Genomic DNA, 18,903 nt, shown 5'->3' with positions numbered 1-18,903 from the left:
CATTTATAGATGTCATTTACGATACTTTATTGATAGCATGGTAATTTAAATTAAATAAAAAATATATGTACAGTATTTTTTGATATGTCAGCAATAAAAGATTATGTTTATAGTTTTAAAACATGATCATACTGCTGTTTTGCACTGAAATGTTACTTATGTGAAGTTGGCAAACTTATGATAATTTTTTTTTTCTAAAATTTATAAAGTATAAAGAAATAAAAAAAAAATATAATTATTGAATATAAATATTCTGTTGGTTTTGGCATTTAAATAAGTATTCTTATCTACAAATTGCAATAAACGAGGAAAATAACAGGTATATAACACGGTCTCGTCACAGCTACTGGATATATCATCAGACTAAACTACTAAATAACGAAAAGGCTTATCTAATGTCTTATCGAGTCGTATATAAGTTTTGTTTTAACGGCACTCCATAAAAAATATCTCGTATCTATTTTATTTTCACTTAAACAAAAATTATGTGTGAATAAAAAGCCTAAAGATTAAGATACCAATTATATATATTATAGAAACGTTAGACTTTTTTTAAAATTAAAAAAAAAAAATATAGACGACTCAATCAAATTTATATTTGACTCAATTAATATATATCTAAATAATTTTTTATTTTTTAGTTGTTTATGATTTAAAAAATATATTCGCCATTTGTAAAAATAGAAAAATAAATAAACTTGATTTTTCACCAATGGTTTTTGAAAAAAAAAAAAAAAATTTACACTGTATATATCAAGGAATAATTCATGCTAGGGATGAATCCCCCAAGACTCACGTATAAAAGTGTGGTGTATTTGTGAATATCGTGAATTTGGCTTGGTGGATCGATTTGTCTGTGTGAATGGGCGTTGCGCAGTATTATGTTTGAGGATTGGTTAAAGAAAAAGTCTGGCAGGCGTGGCATTGCTGATAGTGGGCTGAGCAATATAACTTTTATATTATTTTTATTTATTTTTTGTATAGTAGAGGGTGAGAGACACGAAGGTTCATCAGCACAGTCTTCAATCTGCTTCAGTGCTGAGTAGCCTCAACGAGTCTCTTCCTAACGCATCGCTCGTGTCTCTTTGACGCTAGTCAAAAATACGGTGCAAGTTTGTTATTTTAAATATTTATTGATTAAAGAAATTTATAATATATTTAAAAGGACTTTACTAGGATCATATTATAAACATAGTGAATGCAAAACGTATTAAGTGAGAGGAGTGACCGTCGGGCAAAGACTCGAAAATTAATATCAAATGACAGCATCAAGTTAAACAAAGGATTGCATTGTTGTTTGTTTTATTTTTTGTTTGTTTTTTTTTCCACTGTTTTTAATATTTGGATTTAATAGTATGCGGTGATTGGAGTATTAAATTGACCAGGCGCCCATCAGGGCGAGGTCTAAATAAAAAATGTTGGTACCACCAGATATGCTTGCGTCCCATTCAAAAATGGCTTATCAAATAAATAAATATTTTGGTGAAAGAGTTATGTCACGTAAAACACAAGTTGCTAAAACAATACAAGAAGTATGTCGTGTTATACAGGATGTATTAAAAGAAGTTGAAGTACAAGAGCCAAGATTTATATCATCATTGACTGATTACAATGGTAGATTTGATGGTCTTGATGTTATATCACCAACTGAATTTGAAATAGTTATATATCTTAATCAAATGGGTGTATTAAATTTTGTTGATGATGGTACATTACCAGGTTGTGCTGTATTAAAATTAAGCGACGGTAGAAAAAGATCAATGTCATTATGGGTTGAATTTATAACAGCATCTGGTTATTTAAGTGCACGTAAAATACGTTCACGTTTTCAAACTCTAGTCGCACAAGCATGTGATAAATGTGCTTATCGTGATTCAGTTAAAATGATTGCTGATACAACTGAAGTTAAATTACGTATACGTGAAAGATATATTGTACAAATAACACCAGCATTTAAATGTGCTGGATTATGGCCAAGATCAGCATCACATTGGCCAATACCACAAATACCATGGCCACATCCAAATATTGTTGCTGAAGTTAAAGCTGAAGGTTTTGATATGTTATCAAAAGAATGCATTGGTTTACAGGGTAAACAATCAGCAATGGAAGGTGATGCATGGGCATTATCATTTATTGATGCTGAAAATCGTTTATTACAAGGTGCAAGTAGACGACGTTGTTTAAGTTTATTAAAAACATTAAGAGATCGTCATCTTGATTTACCTGGTAATCCAGTAACAAGTTATCATATGAAAACATTATTATTATATGAATGTGAAAAACATCCACATGAAATTGAATGGGATGAAAATTGTCTTGGTGATCGTATTAATGGAATTTTTTTACAATTAATATCTTGTCTACAGTGTCGAAGATGTCCACATTATTTTTTACCAAATTTGGATCTTTTCAAGGGTAAATCACCAAGTGGACTTGAAAATGCTGCCAAACAAGTTTGGAGACTAACACGTGAACTTCTAACAAATACCAGGGCTCTTGAAAAATTGTAGTGATCATGTTTTTTGTTTTTCTTTTTCTTTTTATCTCCCCAATTATTAATTATTATTATTATTTGTTTCATATATAAATAAAAATGTTGAACGTTAAAGTGTGATGATTTTATTATTTGAACGAATGGATTATTGTGTAATGCCATTATTATTATTATTATTTAATTGTCTATTAGTGTGATTGTGAAATTGGGTCCTGTAAAATGTATTGGATTAAGTTAAATATACATTTTTCTGTAATAATTTTTAGTCAACACATATTATGTATATATGGACTCAATGTAACTGTGTTTTGTTTTTTTTATTATAAAATTAAAATTTTGTTAGTTATTTGTTTGAAGCTATTATCTAATTTTTCAATGAAAACAAAAATAAAAAACTACTATTGTATGTTCGATAATAGTTGGCATTTAAACATTAATATTTAAACGAATATATTAAAAATAGTTGATAATAAAATTCACAAGACTTATTAATGCACTGTCATAAAATACTTGTTTCTAAATAATTTTTTTTTTGTATATATTTAATAGTAAAACTTATGAAAATATTTATTTAACTGTAATATTGCAAAAAGAAAAATAAGCAAATATTTATATGGAAAAAAAATAAAATGTGTTATAAATTAATTTAAATAATAAATGATTATTTGTTTATTACAATAAAAACCATAATATTGTTATTATTTTAAAATTTGTAATAGTGAATTGAAAAATTTTAAAGTTGATCGTAAATTTTTTAATAAGCTTACACGAACAGTGCGATCATCAAACACATACCAAGACTTTTTTTTTCATTTATCCAAGGCGCTATCAAAATTTAGGCCTCGTAAATTTAACAACCTGTCTCGTCGCATATATAAATATTTTTTTTTACAATTTTTTTTTGTCTGCATCCTTTAACAATTCTTCATTCCCATGCCTTCGTCATTTTTCTTATACAAAATAACACATTTGTATTTGACTAATTAAGATGCTAACATTGTTGACTATTTTTATTTATTATTTATTTATTTTTTAAATTATCAATAAAGTCATTGATCCTGCTCACTATCCGACGGATTCAAAAAATTATATATAAATATTAAAATTATTCATCTATAGTGTCAAGTTCTAGTCTCGAAATTATTTTTATTTTTTTTATATATTTTTAAATTGAAAAGAAAATAATTGCATGTGGCTTATTCGATTCAACAATTCAAAAACTACCTGTTATATATTTCAATAAATATTTGTCACGATATTTATTTATTTATATTTTAAAGCTTAGCAAAATAAATACATTAACAAACCACGTTATAACCACGTATTTTATGCTAGTATTGTTTTGTCGTTGGCATTTGTATACACATGACATGTATACAAAAACCGGTTTAACATAGTTACTTTGTAGTTTTACCATATGCGTTTTTGTATTTGTATCTGTGGCATATCATATTCCGAAACATATTACCTTTATTTTTTAAACATAATTTGTTGGCTGGTTATAGTACTTCTGATTCGTGATGCCAAATTATTTATAAAACAATTTGTGTGGTCTGGTAATGTTTAGTGGCATATGATGCAATTGTTTAAATATAATATTTACGTTATTATAAGAATATTTGACAACGTTAAGTGTAGAAATAAACTCATGCTATTTTATGAATATACTCATGTCACAAGTGCAAGTTTATATATATTTTTCAATGCGACGGATAAATGCATACATTAATTTTGTGTAAAAATAAAAATAAAAAAAGCTTGTTATCATGAAAACAGTTGCAAAATAATACGTGTAATAAAATAAATAATTTTCATGTTAATTATGTATAAATTTGCATATAAATAATTAAAATAAAATTATTATATAAATAATTTAATAAATTTTAAATACAGAAATATAATAATTGTATAATAGAAAAGTATTTTGATGAAATAAATTATTAGTATTTATAAAAAAAGTATTTGAATATAATTAACTTTTTTTTTTAATAATGCTTTTTAAATAGTTTTTTTTTTTTTTTGTTTGGTCGGTTTATTTTATTTATATATATATAGTATTTGCATTCCAATTAAACAAACATCCTTTTTGCATTTTCGATATCTTTGTCCCCAATGAAATACAGAAATTGTGAGTATACTTTTGAATATCGCAAATGTGTGAGTGCTACTTTAGCAGAGATACCAAGTAAAAGTGGGCCGCTTGTGTATCCCTAGATATGTAAATTATGGGACGACTTTGTTTCTATATATTTATAAAAATATATATATTTTTTTTATTTTATTTTATTCTCTGTTCTTTAACCCACGACTAAACTCCAAAAGAATTTATTTTATTTTTTTATTAGCCTCCTTTGTCTTTTAGATATCCAAAATGAAAACTAAAGTATTTTTTAAGTTTTAACAAACTGACAAACAAAAGAAATGACCAACATTTGCAGATCAAAAATATATAAATAAATAAATAAATAAATGAACCTAGCAAAAATTGGTTTCAACTAAAATAAATAAAAATAAAATAATCGATAAATGCATATAAATAAAAACCCAAAAGATACAAGACAAAAAAAAAATATATAAAATATTTTTTTTTTATTTTGTATCTTCTCTTGGAACATGTAAAAACGTTTGAATAAAATTTTGTGAAAAAATTACCATAAACAGTGGACGATGACTTTGCATTGAATCGGTTTTAAATATTTGCATCTTACTTTATAAGTTTAGTCCAACACCGTTGCATCTTGTTCGTCGCCCCCGCTTTGGTTTTTAATTTTATTAGCCATCGCTTCCAAATATAAATAAACTAAATTAAAAAAATAAAAAAAAAAAACAAATGTTGTGCTCGAATGAACCTGGCCAGGTAACGCGATACTTGCTTCACGACCTTTTCACTATCTTACTATCCGATCAGAAAGGTGAGTATATGAAAAAACGAAAAAATATATAAAAAAAAAAAAAAAGATATCTTATTTTTTTATTTTTAAAATCATTTACCAGAAAAAAAAAAATTCAACAAATATCGTATGACAATTTTTTTTTAAAAAGATATCATGTGTACTTGTATACGGTTATTGAGCAGCAAAAATAATTATCAAAAGTTATATACGAGCAAAAGCACTTTAGAAATTTGCCTTGGTAAAAACACTTGGGTGCTCATTGATATGAAACATTGATGAGAATGAAGCCAGAAAATGTACCCATGAAATTTTAAATATCACATAACGCATTTATTTATATAATTATTAAAATTTTTAAACTCTAAGAGGTCTCTTGGAAATAATAAAAAATTCATTGATTAAATTGAGATATTGATGTGTTGAGAGAAAAATAAAAAAACTACTTGTTAATATTTTTTTTTTTGAATGAATAAGAAATAATATTTGTGTTTCGAGTGGTTGAGAAGCTTGTCAGTGACATCCGGTGTTCTGCATAACGTCCTGCTCATGTATAGATATTTTTTTTGACCAGTTGAAAATCAAATTAATCTACTTTCAACTAGCTGATTAAATTTTCGATTTATTTTTGTTTATTTAATTTATATTAATTTGAATAATGTAAGGTAATATTTAAACTATTATTTTAATGAGTGTGTTAACAATTTAAAATCCAGTTGTCAAAAAAAAAACGCCCAAATATTTATAAATGTCGAAACAAACGCGTCGAAATTCAGACCCACTCAATTAGTTAAATCATAAGATGAAGCTATATTATATACACAGCCAATGTTCCGGTCTATTATAGAAATTTTAAAACATTTTACACTGTGAGAAGAAGAAAAATTGCCTGACATTTTTTTTATTTCAAAACTTCAGCTCGTGTCTTTCGAAATAAAAAAAATAAAAACACATTTTAACTTGCATGTATCTTGTTAGATTTTTCATCGCTTTATGAATGTAATAAATGATATTTCTGTTCTAGTCATTATATTAATTTGTTAATTGTCAACATATTTATTCATTTTTATTTCAATTTTCTAAATTAAAAAATATATTTAATATTTTGTGTATGAATTATTAAGTATATACAGAAGCAAAATATAAATGAAGAAAAATTGTAAAATAAAAAGTACTTTTTGAAGATTATTTAAAGGGAAAAAAAAAATGTATGTCTATAAACCATTTGTCATTTTATTAGGGGAAAAATACTGTGAAAAATTAATGATTATAAAATTTTTATACAAAATAAACTGATAAATTAAAAACACCTGAATTTTTTCGGCAATTTTTTAAAAAAATACATTTTATTTTTTTTCATTTATAAATAATAAATTATTTGACAAACAAATTTACCACAAAGAAAATAAAAAACTAATATTTTGTCGCGTGCTTGTCGCATTAAAAAAAAATATCAAAGTAAATCTTTATCCAGTGAGATTATTCAAGGGCGAATCGAAATTTGATTGGTTTCAAAGAGGGGTGATGGCGTGCACACAACCATCATCTGCCCCCTTGCTCTTTCGCGTTACAGAGATTTATGTTCTAGCTCAATCTACTTTCAAAAAAAAATATATAAAAATAAGAAACTATTGGGGTGAGTAGAGAAGTCGAGAATGTTTTTTTTCCCAAGAGATTCACCCCGAATGAAAAAAAAAGAAAAAAAATTAAATAAAAAAAAATGACACTACTAACCGGCATTGAATCAATCAAAGCAACAAATATATATACACACACAACATCAAGTATCTATTTTTGTTGATTTAAAAAAAATAAGGTAGAGGGTGTTTATAATAAATGCATCCTTTTACCTAAATTATTACCTAGTTTTAATTTTTTTTAAAAAACAAATTTTTTCATTTTTAAATTTTTTAACATTCATCCATTAAAATTATTTATATACATATACATTTTTTTTTCTAAATAATATCTAGTTCCAATGGGACGTTTTTCTTTTTTTAATTTCATCTGTTAAATTTTGTGTCGTCAAAAAAAAAAAAAAAAAAAAATAAGTGGAAGAGTATATTGCATGTTTATAGTCGTAACTTCAAAGACAACTGGCAGACTATTTCAATAGGAGAGAATAAAATAACGACAAGAGTAGAGTGAGATAAAAAATATTAGGGTATGTCAACAGAGTAAAATTGTAGGTATCACTTAAAACATAAATGTGTATAATATGTAACAGTAATATACTTGAAATATATATATAAAAAAAATAAATATACACACGCGATTCTCTAATGTCTTGTTGCAATGTAATGCTGAGACTTTATTAGACGCTTGAATAAAATATACATATAATATACATTTATTTATTTGTTTATTTATTAACTGGGACCACCTTGTGTATAGACCCACCCTGGAGGCAAAATTAATATGCCAATTTCAATCGAGACACACGAAAAAATAAAAATACAACAAAAGCAAAATCGATCCAATAAATATTTGTATTTTAAATTGAACTAAAAAAAAATTTTAATAATCAATAATTTATTTTAATTATCATTATATCAAAAATTCATGGAAATAATATTTATTATTGCTTGATGAATGTTTTAGAAATGTTTTTTTTTTTTAATTAAAAAATATATTTTCATATCATCTGATTGATTTGACAATTAATCCGGATATAAAAATATTGTTTAATGAATGGGGTAATTCTATACTTCAAAATACAGAGGGTGGTTTAAATTTTTTGAGTATCATATTTCGTGTTATTCAAATTTCAACAATACCATTAAAGGATTTTTGCTGGTATAATCCTTAGGTTCATATTTTTTTTTTGTTGAAAAATGACAGCTTTGTCGATTGGATCCCTAACGTTTATTTCAAGGACAATGAAAACATGAACAACAATAAATTGAGATTTTGAGAATACTCAGTTTTTGGTACACGAGGTATATATATTTTTTTTAAATAAAAATTATAAACCATCAAGTGGTACTATCAAATTTTAAATCTAATCATTTTTCTATATCATTTATGAAGATAAAATTTATTTAACTCTTTATTGGAATTATAATTTAACGAAAAATACAAATGAAATTTGTTGAATCATGAAAAGTATTTACTTTTTCTTTCAAAAATATGAATTTTACAATACACTTGACTATGTGTAGTATATTTCATGAGGAGATATATTTATATATATAATAAAAAGAATTTAAAAGAGATCAGATGGAGATGAAGTCATCACTAAAAGTTTCACATGACTGCTCTCCTGGAAACAATCACATTATACACCATAATATTTTTTTGCTATTTTTTTTCCCCTCGTATATTTGGCATTTCGAGTGTCCCCATCATGAAGCACACTCTCCACCAAAATGACGATATCAACCCCTCTTAATGTGCTGTCCTAATGTAATCTAATGTAATGAAAATAATTTTCTTATTTATCCAAGACTTCTTAATTTTATTTTTTTATCAAATAATTTGTTTTATATTATTCAAAAATAATAAAATAAATAATAATCAACTCATCACTAAAAAACAAAAGACAAAAGTTATTTATTTTAAATTCTTTTTAAATACTGAATTGACCATGATGAACGAGTTAATAATTATTTTTTATTGATAATTAATTCTGTATTAATCAAAAGAAAAAAAAAAAATTATAAATGACTCAGGATTTTATATTAATCGTAAATTTATTAATGCATATAAATATACGAAAATTCAAACACAAGGGTTTTAGTATCAGTAATGTGAATTGTGATCCTAGAGGGTGGCAGGTGGCGTCAATTTAACAGACCAATGAGTGTGACGGATGTAACAAGACCTAAACTTCTGCGCCTTTTCGTAATACAAGGACAAAATTTATATCTAAACTTCAACTTTCGTCACACGTAGTTGCTTCAACGAACACGATGTCATGGCTTGTTTTATGTTCAACACAAGGGGGTTCTCTTATTCATCCCTAATTTTTAGCATTAAATAAAAAGAAAAAAAAAAGTCATCATGTTATAATAATTTTACAACTAAACTAAAATTTTTTGGCCATAAAAATATTTAAAATAATTCAAAGAAATAAATAAATTTATTAAAAAAAAACAAATATTTAATTTAAATGAGTGAATATAAAATTTGCATTGTATAAAGTAAATATTTGTTTTATTTTTTATGATAGTAAAAAATAGTTAGACACACGCACATAACACGCGTGCCTCATTAGTACTAATGAGTAATGAGCCGATGATTAGAGGAGGCGGTCTTGAGGCGTGGTGAATGGCTCTTGATGTTGCCGACACCAACGCAAATGCCGTTCTCTTCTTTCATTTATTTCTTTATTTCTCATTTCACCCATATTTTTTATTTATCAATTTTTTTATTGGCCTTTTTTTGTTGTTGGTTTTTTTAAATTTTATTATTGTTAGTTTTTATTATGGCTCGCGCGTGCCCTGCCCATTTTTTTAGTCACGCAAAAATTTACAATACGTATGAAAATTATAATTTAAAAATATTGTCATTTAATTGAAGTTTAAAAATTAAAATAGTCAAATTAATTATTCAAAATGTATTGTTATTTTTATTTTTTTTATTTTTCATTATCAATTTATGTTTTTTGATTATTTTTTTTCGGCGAGGATAAAAGTCCATTGTCTTCATGTCAATGGTGTCAGAAAAAGTCTCTTCAAACACATACCGCTTTTTTTGATTAGGCCGTTAAACTAGCTAATTCATGTACCATTATAAACTGCTTAATTTTAACGAGCCAAGATGATCCTTCTGCCAATCGTGCTCTCACATTATTTTGAGATAATAAGAGGCCACATCAAACTGGCGTTAATAATTTATTATCGAAAACAAAAAATTTAACTTTTATGGAAAAAAAAAATTTATATATAACTAATGAGAAAAGAAAAAAAAATAAGTATTTTACTATCAAGAAAATTTTAATTTTTCCATAGATGGAAAAATAATTTAAAGGAATTTTTTTTTTTTTGGAGTAATATTATTTAGATATGGAAAATTTGCAAAAACTTTTGTTAAATATTTATTGAAAATTTTTATCAAGACTGTATTTAAAATTAAATTAAATTTTGTTTTATAATTTTTTTTTAAATTTTAATTATTGCAACAATGAATTAATTTGTAAATGAAAATAATGTCAATTTAATTAAAGACAAAATAAACTCGTAAAAACTTTTGCAAAAAATTAAAATTACAACCATAAAAAATAAAAATAATAAAATAAATTTAACAATATGTTTGTCCTTTTATTTTATACATATATATTTTTTTTTATATTTTAAATTGTGAATTTCAAAGATTTTATGATATCAAGACGTGGCACATTCTCCACCCACTTGTCACCCTGGTTGGTTTGTATCCAATAATAAGATCCGTGAGTGTAAAACTCTACAAAAAACTACAGTATATATACATTTATTTATAATAAAAAAAAAAAGTCACACGCGCCTGTGGGTCGTGGCAGAGAGTGTGCGGTGTCCCGCAGCTAGTGTCAACGTTTGACTTTACGAGGCAAGTGCTGTGTGTCTGAAGAATGAACAAGGAAGAAAAATAAAATAGAAGGAATATAATAAAACGACAGAGATATAGAATAATAATAAAATTGTTTTTTAATAAAAAAAAAAGTATATAAAATAATAAAAAGACGAAAAGAATGGGTGAAACTCGCGAGTATTCAGCGGGATACAATGACCACCCGTCGCGGTTTGACCAGCCCTCTTCGACTCCCGAATGAGTTAATGTTATCCCATTTCATTTGACTTTGTATATACAAATATATTGTATGCAAGTTGCATTTATATTAAATACATGTCAATCAAATATTGAATATCTCCAAGAAAAATAATAACTCTTTTTAAATAATTTTTGTGGATTAGAAAATTTTTATTTATATTTAATTTCTAAATTTATGTTATGTGTTTGTTTTTTTTTTTTTTAAAATAGCAATGTAATAAAGTTTATTCATTTGGAAATGAATAAAAAAAAAAAAGAGAGAGTGCAATCCTTTTTAAATCTTACATAGAAAAAAAAATGTTTTTTCGTTTTCAACAGACTGAAATTTTCTATGATGAAGACAGCAAATTGATCCGGTTATTTGCGCTAAAGTATTGAAGAAAGAAATTTAAAAAAAAATAACCAACCAACCGAGCAAGTTTCTTTAATCTTTTCGTTATGTTCTCGATATTATTATGTTTTTTTTTTTTTCTTCTATTTTTCCATGGAGTATAATACGCGTAAAAAAGATAGGCGACGAGATAAGTCGAAGACGAGAACTCGGTATATGTCAAAAAGTTGAAAAAAAAAAAACATAAAAAACATAGGGATGTTTAACAAGGGAGCAAAAATATAAAAAACGTTTTATATAGATATTACAGGATAAACAAGGTGATCACGAGGTCGGGGTCCTTGTTACTAGTGCCATTGGCCCCGCATATACAAATATATATTTGAAAAATATAATAAAAAAAAAATTTCATATCTACATGAACGAAATATCCGATTCGAGATAATCAATTTTCGAAAGTTGTTAATTGTTTTCAAATGCAAATGTTTGTTTTACTGGTTGAGTTATAATTCATTTGCCCAGTGACAATCCAACATCTGCGATCATTTATTTTCATATTTTATGTATCATAAAAAAATTTAAAAAAAAAAATTGAAATAAAAAATAAAATAAAGAATTTATTAATTTAACTCAACTAAAAAAATTTATATCATTTAAAATTATCATACAAGCTTGAATAATAAATAAATATATTTTTGAAAAAATATAAAAATGTTATATACTTAATAAATTAATAATGAAATATTTGAAAATAATATTTTTTATTTTATAACATTGTCAGTTTAAATAAAAAAAATATATATTTTATTTTTTTATGATTATTTAAGCGGAAGTTGAATAGTCTGATGGGTAAGCAGGTGACACGATGGCGCCTATAGAAACATTCATCTTTTAAATTTTGACCTCAAGAAATACCAATATTTCGAGTCCCATGAGTCTGCGTCATCCAGATGGAAGAATAACCAAAGATTATGTTCATAGTCTTGTTCTTTTGTCCCAGTGTTTTATGCTTAATTTATTAGGGCCAAAAAAAAATTGTGGCTTTACATAAACGAAACATTAAAAAATTCACATACACACACAGGAAGAATAACCAAAGATTATGTTCATAGTCTTGTTCTTTTGTCCCAGTGTTTTATGCTTAATTTATTAGGGCCAAAAAAAAATTGTGGCTTTACATAAACGAAACGAATTATAAGACAGTGTTTTTATATTTTGAATTGTTTTAATTTTTATTTTTTCCTATAGTTCGACCTTGGGGAACATATTTTGACCAAGTATAAAGCAACAGGCAAAAATATATACATATGGATCTTTGTGATGTAATAGGATCAAAATCAGACACATCGCGGTTTAATAACAAGAACGATAATGACAAGACATGTTGGTTAAAAAGTGTATGCATCATGCCAAATGTCTGCAATCGAGCTAAATAAATTATACATGCTTAATTTAATTTGTTTTAAATATCTTGTTAAACTAAAAAAATTAATTTCCATTTTTTTAAATTTTAAATGAAAAATAACGAGTTATTTCATTCTTATAAAAAAAAAGCTTGTAAATTATTTTTAATATTGATAAAAATGTAAATTATCAATTGAGAATAAATATTATTTTTTTAATAAAAATTAGAAAGATATTTTTGGTATAAATAGAATGTTGAATCAATGAATATGCAAAGAAAATAATATCAGTACGATCAGACAAGACGTTAGCTACCTGCTGAGATACAATTAAGAAAAGAAAAAAAATATTTCAGATTGATAGAATGATCATATACACTATCATAGATAATATAATCATGTCAGTTTAAATTAAAAATTAAATTTTCATCCTTCTAAGAATATTAACAACTTTTTTTTTTTTTTTCGTAAAAAGACACTTAAAAATATAATCAAAAAAAAAAAAAAAGCAAAAAATTTATTGGGAATTTTTATATGTTTTGTGGAATTTTTAATTCAAGTTATCTGATTTTATATCTTGAAAATAATTTATAAATTTTTCATAAAATATAATAACTTGGTTTGAGATATTGTCATGGTAACAACGATCAAACATTTACATTGATCCCACGCTAATATTGAAATATATAAATAAAATTAAAGACGATATTATTCCTGAATTGCAGAGTAGTAATTAAAATTTACAAATATATGACAAGTAGTCTAAAAAAAATATTAATTATGAAAGTGAAAAGAAAGAAATTTTATTAAATTTTAAAAAAGAAAGAACGTCGACCTCAGGCGCCATTAGTGATAGTCGAAAAAGATAGGTGGTTTGTACCTCGTGATTCTTGGGGCACTTTGGTTTTGAACCCAAAGACCTGGCTGGATATTATTGTACGCGGCGGATGTCTGAGGCCGCGGGGGGGCACCGGCGCCGGCGCGTAAACTTCGCTTTGGTATATATATGACTTTTGGACCCCCCTTTTAACCCCCCTCCTCCTCCTCTTCCGCCCACCACCAAACTATTCAAATGCTTCCTCATCACGCATTTTTTTTTTTTTTTGCCATCACCCTTCATATTCCCACGAAATAAAAAAAAATATTTAAAAAACATCTAAAAATAAAAAAAAAAATTAGAAATTCAAGTCTCTTGTCTTTGAAAAAATTTCCTTTTGATAAATGACTAGTTGCAGTCCAAAAAAAAGACTCTGATTCAAGTTCATGATATAAAATTCCAACAAATAATAATAATGACAAAAATAAATTACAAGAATTTTTTTTTCAGTTTTTTTTTTAAACTGATTAAAAAATATATTTAAAAAAACATTTTAAATAAATATTTAGCGATTAAGTGAAAATAATAAAATAGTAGCATATTCGTGTCATTAAATCATCGTGATCATCATTATTATTCAACATTTCAACAGTTAACTTAACGCATGAATAATACAGCGTAAATTTGGGGATTATCTTTTTTTTTTTTTAAATCCTTTTTAAACTTCATTTTTCAAAAGAAGAAAAAAATTTAAAAAAAACTTGTTGAATTTTCATTTATTTATTTTTATAAATTATATGTGGATTTTTGTTTAAAACTGTGTGTCATAATTCGCACGCTCGTATTCATCGGTTAGGTATATAATTGAATGTTTTGTATAATTAACCTGCGCCATAATTCAAGGTATACGTCGCGTCTAAAGCCGCAGGCAGACCTCCTATATACTCTCCACGCATCCATCGGTCAAGAAAAAAAAAAAAATTAAAAAAAACAAATATCTTTATGGTTTTTTTTTCAACTCTTTTTTCACTTATTTAATATTAATTATTAAAATAATAATACTACACACAGTTGAGAATTAAAAATGTTTTTTTTTTTATTTATAAATAATATTGGAAAAAAGAAATAAAAAAAAACAACTATAAAAATAATGTGAGTCTAAATAAAATTTCTAATAACATTTTTTATTTTTTTGACATAAAAATATTTATATGTTGGAGAAATTTTTATTGTCGAGAGATATCAATCAATGGGAAGATTTTAAATATTATAAATTTATACCTGTATTTTATGGGAGTTTAAAACAATATCTGATTGAAATTGAAAAAAGTATTTAATAACCCAAAAAACCTATCACATTCACACTTGATATTTTGAGATTTATTGTTTTAAATTTATTATAGTTTCAAACAACATTAGAAGACGAATAACTTTGAGCTTTTTTTTCTAAAAAAGTTTTTTAATATATATCTTTAAAACTGCAATTTATTAATTAATAATTTATTTGATGAGTTATTTTATTACGAGCAAATTAATTAAGGCAAACTAATGAATAAAAATATTTCGAAATTAATCAAGAACAGGATCAATTTTTAGAAAACATTAAAATAATAAATTCTCGAAAAAGTAAAATTTATACCTGTGTTTTATGTGAGTATAAAATAATATCTGATTGAAATAGAGAATAAAAAAAATATTTGACATTTTGATGAATAACTAAAATACAATATTATCAGTTATAAATTTTTTAAAAAATAAAATAATATGTGGTATATATTTCACTCATTAGCCATGATGTCAAGTGTCCAGCTGATGAATTTGATTCAATAAAAATAATCTGAGTTTTTTTTATTTTTAATATTCAACAACATTATACACTCAACAAAAATCAACAGAATGTCCCTGCCAACGTTGTCAATTAATATTTAAAGTTTTAAATATAAAAAAAATGAAAATAAAAATAAAAAAACATCTGACCTGGTATCCTATCAGCCAACAAATGACGAAGGTCCAAAAGTCAATTATCATGAACCTCTAGAATCACTATTTATCTTTTTTTTTTTTTTATTTCTATATTAAAAATAAATTTATCAATTTTTCAATTTATCAATTCATTTTTTAAAAAATTTAAAGATTCATTTAAAAAATAAAAATCTTTTAAAATTCATTTAAAATTGTTTTGTTAATTAATTTTATGTATTTTTTTATGTTTTAATTGATTTTTAATTTTTTTATCAGAAGAAAATATTGTGATGTAAAAATTTCAATTGACAATAAAAAATTATAATAAATATATAAAATAAATTGTGTATTTTTGCAGTAAGTAAGTGCGTAAGTTAAATAGCTATATTTTAGTTTTTAGAGGGCACAAGTGAGGCCAACAACCTGTCAGGGGATCATACCCTTGTCAAAATAATCGCTAAATTATGGGATACGTGTAGTTTGAACTACCAGCATTTCTATTTTAATTTTTTGTATTGCTCAACTATATGGACTTTGTTGGTTCAGCAGTATTCCTACATATTTTTTTGATGCTTATCTGTAACTCTCATCTCAAGAGAACTGATCTCACTGATTTCGTGTTTTATTAATTTTTACAAATCTCCAATTTTCAACAATAGATTTTAATAACCTGTTTTTTAAATGACCAATTAAAAAAGAGAAATTAAAAATCAAAGGAAAATTTTTAAGATAAAAATAGTATTGAGTCACATTAATGTGACATTCTACTCATTTGCAATACGTCCTTAATAAATTATATCTACATCCATGATTAACGATCAATAAATTATCATATTTTACAGCAAAAAAAAAAAAAGAAATTATTATATCTATTCTACGTAAAATAAAAAAAATAAAATTATATTTGTACGTTTTTTTTTTTTGATTTTAGTCGTAAATTAATATGCAGAAAAAATTTATGCACGATTGTGTCCATGATCTTTGACCAAATAAAATCTAGTATTTTTTAAAATTTATTTTAGTACTTAATTTTTATTATCATCAAAAAACAACCGTTATTCAAAATTCCATTTAGTCAATCATTTATTTGCAAAAGATGCTAAAGATATAGCGTGCAAATATTTTATTTTTATTTTCAAAAAAATAAAAATAAACTAAATCTTGATTTGATGATTTAATGAATGTATTATTATTTATTTACTTTATAAAAAATATTAATGAATCAAGTGTGTACGTGAAAATGTTGAAAATAATATTGTTTGTTGTTAAGCTAAGTCCGGCTTTACCTGGACGATAATAAACTGTATATATCGATCGAAATATTTACAACAAAATAAGCAGCTGCTTGACTGGTAAACCAATAGATCATTAATTACAGGTTCGCATATAAACACTGAGCTATCAAATAAACATCCAACCCATATGAGCTAAATTACCCAGTAAATAAATAAACTTTATTATAAAAGAAATATATTTAAAGCTTTTTTAAACAATTATTAAAAATATATATATCAAATGATAATAAATTTTTTAAATATTAAAAAACAGATGGCTGGACAAACATATCGAGCAACTGGTGTTAAAAATAATGATAGTCTTTTTGAAATTTTAAACAGACTTAAAATCAATGTGGCAAAAAAGAAAGTGACGTGAAAATAATCATGGGCGGTTATAATACTTATGTTTGAATTTAAAAAATAAAAAACAAAACAAGTGAGAAATAAAAAATGATAAATACTAAAGAACTGGTGGAATAAAGAAAGATAAAATATATATAAAAATAATATATTTACATGTGAGAGTAAGGAACCCAGAAAAAAATAAAAAAAAAAAAAAAATCCACGACTTACGCCGTCAGTGATAATGACAGGGTGCGCCCCAGACTGTTTGCTTAGTCGAGTAGATTAGTGAATGAATCTACAGGTGGGCGCCATCCGTCAAATTGCCAAATCGGTATGCAACTGACTCCACTAATTTTTTTTTTTATTTATTTACTATAAGCGCCATAATTTTTATCAACTCATAATCTAAATTAATTTTTGTTTTTTCAATTTTTATCATAATTTTTATGATAAAAATTTAATTTATTTAGATAAAGATTTTTAAAAATGATTTTCGATTATTTTTGAATATTTTGTTTATGAATATTAATTGATTAATACAGGAAAAATTAAATAGATGCTAAAAAGTATATGTGATATATAATTTTGAAGGTACCTGTATGATAAAGTACTGAAGAGATTGGTGGACCACCGGAGTACTAATAGCAGTAATTCCTTGTTGGAAATGAACACGCCTGTTTTACTCTGGGGGTTTTATTTTGATTTTTTTTTTTTTTATTTATATTTAGTTAATGCAAGCAAGCATCCACAAGTCCAACCCATGAATTGATGGATGTTTGCCAAACAAGCTGCCTTTCTAACTGATGGTTTTGCGAATAATAAATTTAAAAAACCAAAAAAGTTATCTAAACCAACTTAAAGTTAAGTTTGATCACATCTAAATTAATTATTTTTCAATAAAAAATAATTATTATCGATTTATTTATTGTAAAATAGATAATATACCATCAAAATAATATTTTTTTATTTTTTTTTTCTTTTAAATTCTAATTTTATCATAAATTTTATTGACATAAATTTAAAAAAAAATTCATAATTATTAGTTTTCTTTTTATTTAATAATTTTTTAAAATAATAATGAGGTTAAAAATTGATATGATAAATGGCTAAAGATAAATCTAAAACATATAATAATGCAAGTAGAAATTTTCAATGACTATGTTTAAGTATAACGTCACTTGATATATAATTATATAGTTTGTAATTATTATTGTTGGATTATTATAACGTCAACAGCAATACATCATTTTAATCCAGGGTTAATACACTCATATATATTTATATATATTTCGTACATGCATTAAAACAATGTAACATACTTTAAGTGTATTTTAATATATCGTTTTAAATTTTTTTCCTTCAGCAAAAAATAAAAAAATATACCTCTCATTTTTAACAGTTAAAACAAAGTTGTTTTATTTTTTATTATATGCACAAAGGTGTCTTGCAATATATTTTCATAAATTATTATTTTTATTAAAAATATTTTAGAAAAATTATTTATTGTCAAGTAAAAAAAAAATGATTATTTATTTTTTTTGTTGAATATATATTTTTAATGCTAAATCAATAATTCATTGTACGTAATCGCATATATTCACCTATCTTTTTTTTTTTTTCTTTTCGTCAGAA

The 18,903-nt window shown here is 24.8% G+C and overlaps 2 protein-coding genes across 17 annotated transcripts in view; one reads left to right on the top strand and one right to left on the bottom strand.

Moving 5' to 3' along the window:
- The window catches only part of LOC122855551 (neurobeachin), a 149,138-nt gene that overhangs the window by 18,824 nt on the left and 111,411 nt on the right, over positions 1–18,903 (bottom strand). The gene's annotated exons all lie outside the window — the stretch shown is intronic.
- LOC122855553 (protein mab-21) lies at positions 981–2,812 on the top strand. The gene has a single exon (XM_044157023.1). The coding sequence runs from the start codon at positions 1,416–1,418 to the stop codon at positions 2,511–2,513; it is 1,098 nt and encodes a 365-aa protein (XP_044012958.1). The 5' UTR covers positions 981–1,415; the 3' UTR covers positions 2,514–2,812.

The sequence above is a fragment of the Aphidius gifuensis genome, linkage group LG4, assembly GCF_014905175.1.
Source record: "Aphidius gifuensis isolate YNYX2018 linkage group LG4, ASM1490517v1, whole genome shotgun sequence".
Lineage (NCBI taxonomy): Eukaryota > Metazoa > Arthropoda > Insecta > Hymenoptera > Braconidae > Aphidius > Aphidius gifuensis.
The sequence above is the reverse complement of the archived record's forward strand: the minus strand, read 5'-3'. Positions and strand labels throughout refer to the sequence as shown.

What these genes read in the sequence shown, in the direction of transcription:
- LOC122855553 (XM_044157023.1), top strand. Translation starts at nt 1,416, where the DNA reads ATGTTGGTACCACCAGATATGCTTGCGTCCCATTCAAAAATGGCTTAT.